The sequence below is a fragment of the Trachemys scripta genome, chromosome 4 (genome assembly GCF_013100865.1).
Source record: "Trachemys scripta elegans isolate TJP31775 chromosome 4, CAS_Tse_1.0, whole genome shotgun sequence".
Classification (NCBI taxonomy): domain Eukaryota; kingdom Metazoa; phylum Chordata; order Testudines; family Emydidae; genus Trachemys; species Trachemys scripta.
The window spans coordinates 29,380,019-29,389,996 of NC_048301.1; the positions used below are offsets into that span (position 1 = coordinate 29,380,019).

The 9,978-nt window shown below is 41.1% G+C and overlaps 1 protein-coding gene across 1 annotated transcript; it reads right to left on the bottom strand.

Moving 5' to 3' along the window:
* Positions 1–740: 740 nt before the first annotated feature.
* TMEM251 (transmembrane protein 251) lies at positions 741–9,667 on the bottom strand. The gene is made up of 2 exons (XM_034768062.1): positions 9,475–9,667; positions 741–5,878 (listed from the first exon to the last, which is right to left on the bottom strand). Exon 2 carries the CDS (start codon positions 5,860–5,862, stop codon positions 5,467–5,469), a length of 396 nt encoding a protein of 131 aa, XP_034623953.1. The 5' UTR covers positions 5,863–5,878; positions 9,475–9,667; the 3' UTR covers positions 741–5,466.
* Positions 9,668–9,978: the final 311 nt, after the last annotated feature.

A 9,978-nucleotide genomic window follows, 5' to 3' on the forward strand; every position in this document is an offset into this window, starting at 1 on the left:
ACAAGCAAAACTGGCCTTGCCCCAAACTCACTACTCCTGATGTTCTCTCAGCTGTGTCTGCTGCTAGTGCCCTGCCTTTCTGCCAATTACCTCTCCTGCATCACCACTGCTCTGGGCCTCTTTTCTGGAACCACAGGACAATTCTGATGTGGTCTTTTCTGTCACTTGTGCAGGCTTCCTCAGTTTCTCTTTACCCAGCTGGGTCACTTTTCCTCAGCCCCTATGTAAACTGCATGGCTGAACAGCTGTCTTATCACTTTCTCCTAACTCCCTACCCTGCATCTGTCCACTATGGCTGCTCTCCCTGGTGTTTACTCCCTTAGGACTGCTGCTGCCAGAGCCTGCTGCCCTAGTAGGCCTTGATTCCTATCTGGAGTGAATAATGGAAAAGGGAAGTGTTAGTCCATAATGAAAAATATTCCACTGTAATGTCATGAATCCACTCAAGAGGAAGTGCTGAGTAGCCTATATTTGAGGAATAGTGCAGTCTAAAGACCAAAATTAAAAAGTGAGCATCAGCAAAATAGGTAACATTGAACCATAGAATGGAGACTAGACTTATTTAGGTTAGTGTTAAATGCATCTATTGTCCTCTAAGCGCTAGCCCACTTCTTGAAAGGCAAGTACAAGATCTTATGGAGGATAAGAACTCATGCACAAACTTGATCTTTTGAGAATTTCAAACTTCTCAGTGAGAATTACAATCTTTGTTCCCCCAGCCAACAAAAATCCAAACCAGAAAAATTTTAAAGGTTTTATTGTTTAAAAAAGTTATTCATTCACAATGCATTTAGTCCCAAAAGACACACAAGTTCAAGAAATGCAGTCTTAAAAAATAGTAGCAATTATAAGATGCTCAAGTTGCTAGTTTACACAATAACTCAGTCACTTGCAAGAGTTGAGCTTGCATTCTAGGGCTTAAGTAGAACCATAGCTGATGCAAACTTTTTAAAATGAAACACGTGATGTTCGTTAAAACAATTCATTTTTCATGCATTAGTTTACACCATGCATGTGTGGTGAGGTCAGACTAGAGTTGGTAGTTAATATACATTCTTAAGGCTAAGAGAACACCAAACTCCACTTCTGTAAAGTTGTCAAACCAGAGATGATCACCAAGGATCTAATGTTGGACAAGAGACCCAAGAACCAGCTACAACAATACGTATGCTAGAAATAGCCATGGAAAAAGCCTCGCAGTGAAAGGCCTATCAAACAGGGTGTTGGTTTTTTGTTTTGTTTTAAAGGAGACTGTTTTTGAAACTTCAAGTATTACAGTAGAATCTCACTGTTACAAATATCTCTTGAATGGAGGTTGTAACTCTGAAAGGTTTGTAACTCTGAACAAAACATTATGGTTGTTCTTTCTAAAGCTTACAACTGAAAATTGACTTAATATAGCTTTGAAACTTTACTATGCAGAAGAAAAATGCTTTCCCATAATTTTTAGTAGTTTATGTTTAACACAGTACTTTACTTGCGTTTCCCCCTCCCATCTTTGCAGCTGCCTGATTGTGCTCTTCTGGGTCCAAGTGAGGTTGACTGGTCAGTTTGTAACTCTGAGGTTTTACTGTACCCATTACCAAAGGTAAGATATTAGACTTCACAGATCTCTCATGTGCCCTTTTACAACAATTCCTATTTTCTAGTGCAAGTTGAAGAACTGTAGTCTTAGTCCCATGATCTTATTGTATTCTTCATAGGAGCTGTTCTCTGATGAACAGTGTGACCAAAAAGAAGCTTTTGCACCATAATTATGAACTTGGAAGCTTAACAATAATTCATTTCTTTTCCACCTTTTAGAAAATTTTCAGTATTTAAAGCCCAATGATAAAATTCCCTAATACAAGCTAAGATTATTTAAAAAGTCTAAAGTTATGCAATTTCTAGAGGAAAGAAGCTGTGATTCTACATGAATGTGAGAATCTCACTAGCAAATATCTAAAAGCCTTTAGGATAGTTAAACTACTTTTTAAAGATGACTCTATAATTGAAGTAGCTGTTTAGACAATTTGATATTCATTTTGATTTCTTAAGGAAATCTCCCAGTGACACAGCTCCCTTGGTGCTAGAAATGGTGGTGACTAACTCCCTGCATTTCTACCACCCTCTTCTCTAATCCTACACCAAGCAGGTCTAGCCAGTAGAGTGGTAAAAATATTGGTGAGCAGTCTCTGCACTAGCCCTCTTAGTATCAAATCATTCATAAATAGCCCCAATTATGCATAGCTATTTCCACAGCAGATGTTCTCTGAATCTCCTAGTATAAACAAAGTGATTCTGCCTTTTTTCATGAACATCAACTGCTGAAATCATGCTGTCCCTATCCAAAAAGGCTCAGCCCGTTACATAGAAGAGCTGACTAATCTGTGAAAGGCCACTTGATTGCTTGACATTGAATCAGACTGCTTTTTTTGTTACTCCTTGAAACTTCCTCCCTCATAGGCCATTCTTCTGCAAAGGATCTTGCCTACAGAGGCACAGATCTAGTTTCTTCTTTGTACCTGGCAACTTTGAAATTCATGTTCTACATGTACTTTTTTTTTTTTTAAATTACACCATTGCAACCAGACCTATCGGCACAGTGGCTCACATCCTATACAGTAAAGGAAGAGAGTTTAAGAGAAAAGGATTCAGACTTATTGAACCAGTTTGAATTTTCTGAGTGGGAAGGGAGAGGTGGCATGAGCTATGTACCCTGCTTGACAGTGTTAGCTTATGTTGCCCAGAAGTGTAGACAAAGGGACATTTTAGGAAGCATTGGGAAATATAGCCCGACAAAGCTAGCTATTGAGACTGCTACCAGCCAACACTTAGAAGAAGCTCCACTGATAAGCTAACGAGGAAACAATCAAAAGGAATTTTTCAAGGCAATATTAGAAACATCTTATTTCAATGAATGGAACTATTGTCTCAGTGGTATCTGCATAGTCCCTCTGTAATGATAGAAAGTAGGGAAGATACTCCAGTTTTAGAAACATGGAAAATAAGAATATGGATTTAAACTGATTAAAAAAATGAAGGAAATTGTATCACAGTATTAAAGCTCTGCCTTCTGAAGGTTGATTCTTCCATTCCTGCTTAACACTTTTGCAAGACTCTTTTAGATATTACACTTTGCCATTAGAACTTTATTACATTTGCTTTCTTGTAAAGGGTAGAGTGTATGTTCAGTTCTTAGCAGCAATGTTGGCATTTAAAACCACAGAAACAATTGCTCCAAATGCAAATGAAAGCTTAAGAATGTTTTAGCTGCTGTGTTTAAACATGGTAATGCTGAAAGCAGAGCTAGAGGGAGAAGTGATTGTAGTCTCCCCAAGATCCAGTCAGTCTCAGAACAGGTGGATGTTCTGCTGCAGCAGTTCAGTAGAATGTTAACATTTATTATAATTATAGTGGAATTCACATAACTGACACAAAAAGGGGTATAAACTATCTTGGCTTGGGCCTACTGCTTCTGCCTCTTGGAAGACTCAGCCCTGCACTGGTTTATCTCCACAAGGGCTAGAATCGTTATTTAGCCTTTCCATATTTGCTGAGCCAAGCAATGGCGTTCTCAGGGGCCAAATGGAACTCTCAGAGCCTGCTGCTGAATTTGGTTAGCGGGCACTCCTTGACGATGTGTAGCAACAATAGAAACTTAATGAGTTCCACTAAAACCAAAGGGACCACCAAGTAAACGCCTATATGCCATACTAAGACAGGATGGTTCAATTTGATGGGGAATCATCATCGAGCGGGTGTATTTCTGGTGGGGTTCTGCAGGCATCGGTTCTTGCCCTATGGTATAGCACATCACTGACCTGGAAGAAAACAGTCATCACTGATAAAGTTTGCAGCTGACACAAATTGGGGGAGTGATAAATAATTAAGAGGACAGGTTACTGATTCAGAGCTGATGATGACTGCTTGACAAACTGGCCACAAGCCACGAATAAGTGTTTTAACATAGCTAAATCTATACATCTAGAAACAAAGAATGTAGGCCATACTTAGATGATAGGGAACTCTATCCTAGGAAGCAATGACTGGAGTACAATCTATTTATCTTACCGAAAAGATTAAGAAGTGATTTGATTATAGTCTAAGTACCTGCATGGGGAAAAAATATTTAATAATGGGCTCTTCAGTCTAGCAGAGAATGCTATAATATAAGCCCATGGGTGGAAGCTGAAGCTAGACAAATTCAGAGTGGAAATAAGGAATACATTTTTAATAGTAAGTAATTAACCATTGGAACAATTTATCAACACTCATGATGAATTCTCCATCACTATTTTTAAATCAAGATTGGATGCTTTTCTAAAAGATCTTCTTTAAGAATTATTTTTGGGACATTCTGTGGTTTGTTTTATACAGGAGGTCAGACTAGATGATCACAATAATCCCTTCTTGCCATAGAATCTATGCTTCTAAATTAATAGCATGGTAAACCAATTGTCAGAATTACTTACTATGCCAAAAAGGTCACTGAAAATGGAGAGTGAAATTAAGATATAGGACAACCACCAGTAATACTTCTACATGTTTTTGGAAAATAAGAAGTCTGGTACTCATTGTATTAGTGGGATTATTTAGCTCACTTGTTTAGTATTTGGGAGAAAGACTGGATATCCTTGTAGCCTTTTGTTTGCATCTCACAGGTGTTTCAGCAAAGAGTTGATGGACACATCTTATTCTCCCATTTTTATAGTAGTTCCCCAATGCACAGTTGATTCACCAAAAGCTGTTCTAGTTCCACTCACGCAATGAAGCACAACAGTAGTGAACTCAGTTACCATTAGGAGAAAAGTAGGGAGAAGAAAATAAAGAAAAATGAGTTTTGTAGAACCTCTAGTCCCCTGCCAGTTACCAGCTTTTCTTTGGCATCAGTGAAAAGATGTTAAAGGCATCACACCTCCCCAACTTCTGCCTAATAAAATATGGTATTGTGTGGCCTGTAACTCAGTGACAGAGAGAAAAGGACTATCCTCACTAAAAAGCTGTTCAGCCATACTTCATTCTCATCTTTTTAAAAGATAATTCAGAATTGTAAGCGTGCAATAGTATTTAAAAAATGAGAAAGCAAAGTAATGTGTTAAATGCAGCTTTTATCAGCATGTTCTAATCTTTTACATTTACCACAAAAGTGTCCACTTTCATTGATTCAAAGGGAAAGCTTGCACGTAATCTTTTTTGCACAGTGGAGTATGATTGCAGAAGCATACTTCCCCAAGATACTTCAGAGGGAGGGTGGCAATTTTGCATCATAAGGCATCAAGTCTCTCACAGGGCTCTGCTATTCTGGCTAGTATGATGGGTCCATGCTTTAAAAAAAGCATTAAAAAAATAAGAACGTAACTACTGTTCAGTATTTAGCCATTTGAAAGGAAAGGCTCTTTCCAACCTCCAGTCAGAACTTCAGTCGTGTGATTAGGTCAGACATAGGTGTTATTCCTGAAGAAGCTATTGAAACCGGAGATTGAATTAAGTGTCAATCAACTGTAATCTACTGATCTGATTAGAGGCCTTCACAAATGTTTGGTGCCGATTGCAAACAACAGCCAGGCAGATCGGAATGATGCAATAGCCCACAGTTTTGGGGTCAGCTCTTGTACAGGAATAAAGGAACAAAAACATCTGCAAATATGGTATTAAAAATAGAATAGTCCAGAGCCAAAAAGGCAGGGACAGCAGTCGTGCTTTCAAGGAGTGTGTCCATGTGGTTCCTTCTTGTGGCTCCTCAGGGTGCTGTTGAATGTGCTCCAGTGCTAGTTTGTTGTAAGTCTCATTGATTTCAAAGACATAGTAAAAAGCTGCAGCACTTGCTAATAGATACAACCCCACACCAATCCATCCCATCCTCTGGCGGAAGTTCATCATTCTCCATGCTCTGCACCTTTAACAAAAACAAGACAAGCATTCAGCACAGATATAATCCAGTGTTTGGGTCATGAATTACTTAGTATGACAGTATAACTACTAGCAACTACTGCACAAGTACATCCGGTTTGGGATTTTGGTTCCCCCCCCCCTTCTTTACATAAACTAAAGGTGTCATGCATTACCACAACAGCATGCTAATGATAGTATTACATAACCCCTTTATGGTGATTCTGCTGGTAAAGGGAAAAGGATAGCCCAGTGTCTACTGGAGAGCGGGGCTTGGACAAAGGGCTAGCTGGCTGAGGCTCAATCTTGACAAGACAGAAATAGCATTAATTGTGACAAGGCTAAGAAAACTGGCTAGACTTGTACTAGCAATACTAACTAAATGGCCATTAGTGACACTTAGGTTTGCAATTTAAGATCTTATTAAACTTTGGGGTCCTAGGTAGCAGCCATATCAGAGGACACGTTTTTCTATCTGCATTTGATAAGGCAAATGCAATCCCATTTTGGATGGAGACCTGCTATACTTATGTCTTCATCGCCTCAAGATTAGACTACTGTAGTGTGCCCTACTTGGGGCTACACCTATAAGATGGTTGATGTATTCTGAACTCTCTTACTTTGCATTTTTATATGAAGCACCTAGCCCTGGTTCTCCACACACTATACTAATTTCCTTTGAGCTTTAAGCACTGGCCTTGACTTTTACAGTTCTAAAAGGTTGAGACTCCCTCTATCCTCAAACCATATTACTGCAGTCATGGCCATCTGAGGAGCCTGAGCTGGAATGCCCCCAATGTAAAGGAGGTGGAACTCTTTGTAACACAATCTTCGAGGGGTCCTCTACTTCAGAACATACTCTCTACCCACCAACCCTTGGTCTACCTGAACCTGACTTTAAGTCTTCCAAACCTGCTGGTTTTCCCTTTTTCTGTGACATTTGGAGAGGGGACAGAAAGTGGTTACATGGTAGCACAGTATTACAAAGATGTGAGGTGGGTCTGAATGAGTAATTGGTAGTGGTTTTAAGGTATTTAATATAATTGATTCTTTATTGAGAGTTAGAAATACTGCAGAGGCTCAGTGCCTAGTAAGAGCATTTCTAATATGTATATTTTCAGACTAGAACTATAATACATAAGATACTGAAAACAGATTTTAACATGAATAGCTAACAAAGTTATAACAGCTGTCTAGCTCCCAGTGTCCATGCCAAACAGCTACCCCGAGGGGTTGTTTTGGTGACAGATATACAAGTTGTACCTCAGCCTTGAACTAGAGGAACATTGGCAGGGCTGGAAAGTTGCCAAGTTGTACTTATTGTGGCTAGAAGATTTATATAACCAAACAAAAAGAGGGTTTTATTCCAGATATTCCTATCAAGTTGGTAACATGTATTTACATTATTTAAAAGTACAAGTCAAACAAGTCAGCAGAATGCCTCATTCTAATATATTAGATTTGTCTGTCAGATGCTTCTAAATCACCACATTATCCAAAACAGTTTAAAAGAAGTGTTAACTATTGGGTAAGTACTGCATTAAAAATGCCAGAGTATATGTTTACCCAACAGCTTAGTGACAGTCTAGTTTTTCCAGTAATTAGACATTTTATAGTTGTCTATTGGTAATTTCCTTTTAAAAAGGAGCAAAGGAACTTGAATAAATAAATTCACAGATATAATTAAAACTACAATACAAAAACTGAGAAATTCAGAGTTAACAAAATTAACTTATATTTTACTTTCTGCCCTCTCTCTTCACACAGGAGTTACAGACAGAACATCAGCCTTCCTTCTGAATTAGTTTAGAAAAGTCAGTAGAGATCATTGCTTGGAAACCCTAAAATTAATGATGTATTGGTTTACTTGCTTGGAATCGCCCGATTCTCTATGTATAGCTGTTACAGGTGTCCAGAATTAGTATTAAAAAACCCACACATTTATTCCAGTTCCTCCACTCCCACACCAAATAAGATTCAGTCAGAAAGCACAAGTTACTGCTGACTAAAAAAAACATGTGATCTTAAACACCAGTCACTTCTAAATGACTATGAGACTTCAAACTACACTTAGGTCAGAAATCACTCCACAGAGCTAAAATATGGTACCCTCCCACAGAAATCAAGCGGCTGCAGATGGTCCCCTGCAACTTGCATGATGCCCCAGTTTCAGTCCTCCTGGGCACAAAACTTCCCCAATAATTAAGCCATTATTTTTCTTTTACTATATTTATGTAAATATAAGAGAAATATAAACTTGTGATTACTTTCAATATGTTGTTACATGGAACAAGCCCAGACTTAAAGAATTACATTCACACACAGATTTCAGATGAAATCTAGATTTAAATTAAATTTGTGATTGATGATTTTCATTTTACTTCAAATCCCTTCATGTGCAAGTTCTACACCCATGGCATTTGTTGCCATCTTTAGAGATGTTTATCTATGTACAAAAACAAGTTTAAAAAAAAACCATGTGTTTTTTACGCATGAAAGCTTATGCCCAAATAAATGTGCAAAAAGAACAGGAGTATTTGTGGCACCTTAGAAGTGGGCTGTAGCCCATGAAAGCTTATGCTCAAATAAACTTGTTAGTCTCTAAGGTGCCACAAGTACTCCTGTTCTTTTTGCAGATACAGACTAACAGGGCTGCTATTCTGAAACCAAATAAATCTGTTAGTCTTTAAGGTGCCACCGGACTTCTCGTTTTTGTGGATACAGACTAACATGGCTACCCATCTGATACTATCTATGTACAGTTTTACATTGAAGAACTAATTTTAGATGCTGCTCATATTTGTGTTAGAAGATGTCCTAGGATTTTCAGTGAAAGATGCCAACAAAAAACAGTAGTACTTCCATAATATAGGTCTTTAGGAAACTTAGCTAAGGAAACCTTACTGTCAGCACTCCCCTCTTGCTGAGGAATTGAAAGATGAAGTGGCTTACCAAGGTCATATAACAGGCACGTGGCAGAGCTGGGCTTTCAGGAGTTCCTGAGTCAGATCACTAAATCATGCTGCCTCCACAAAACTGAGTCAGTTCTAATAAGCTGCATGTATTATAATAGCCAAAAGCTATACCTTTAAAAACTCTACAGGTGTAAGGAGCAAATGCAAGAGACTAAATGTAGCCTGTAGGCTCCTCGGGGCAATGATCCACCATCTAGTCATTTGTGAGTGGCATAGACCCAGCACGATGAAATTGAAGCGATGAAGAAAATAAGAATCTTCCCTACCCCACAGCGAGACCCCTAGAAGAGAGGCCACCCCCAGGCTACGTACCCGCGCCGGGCTGCTCCCGCTCCAACCCGCAGGAACACACCCGGGAACAGGCCCGGTCCCAGGAACCCCTCACGAAACTGGTTCCCCTCCAAGACGTGGGTCCTCATCTTCCCGTTCCCCATGTCTCCTACGCACCCGCCTCACTCCCCGCTAGACCCCTCCCCGGATGCGTGCCTGGGGCAGCCCCATGAGCCTTCTTCCCCGCAGCGTGTGCCTGCCTCGCCCACCCTGGCGGCTTTCCCAGGCCGACCCCGGGCAGCTTCCCGCCCGGCAGCGACGCTCCCTTCCCCGCCCCGTGAGAAGCGGCTTCTCCTACCTTCCTCAACCGGAAAGGCGGCGGGCGAGCGGCCCGATCCCATCACCCCGCTCCCCCGCGCCGGGAGAGGGCCGGAGCCGCCGCCCAGCTCAATCGCTGCCTCCTGCGCCGGGCAGCTGCCATCTCCCTCTGGCCACTAGCCGCCCGGCCGGAACACCTGCGCTTCCGGGAATGGAGGCTTTCCACTTCCGGTGTACTCTGCCCTACTTCCGGGGCACAGGCAGCTCTGACTGAGCCTTGTCCCGCCGGCCAAGCACGTGACGGGGGAGGGAGTAGAGGAAAGAACTCTTACCCGCTGCCATCTTGGATTGGGCCTGGAGGCCCACCTGGGTTGCCAGAGCGCGCCCAAGATGGCTCTTGGGTTGGGCCTTGTGGCTCTCATGGGCTCCATATAGACCCAGGGCTGTAGCCCACCCTGGGATTGTTAGTGCCTCCGTGCCCCCTATGGGGGTGTGCCCCACAGTTTGGGGACAACTGTCCTCAGCTGGTAAGAGCCACCCAGGG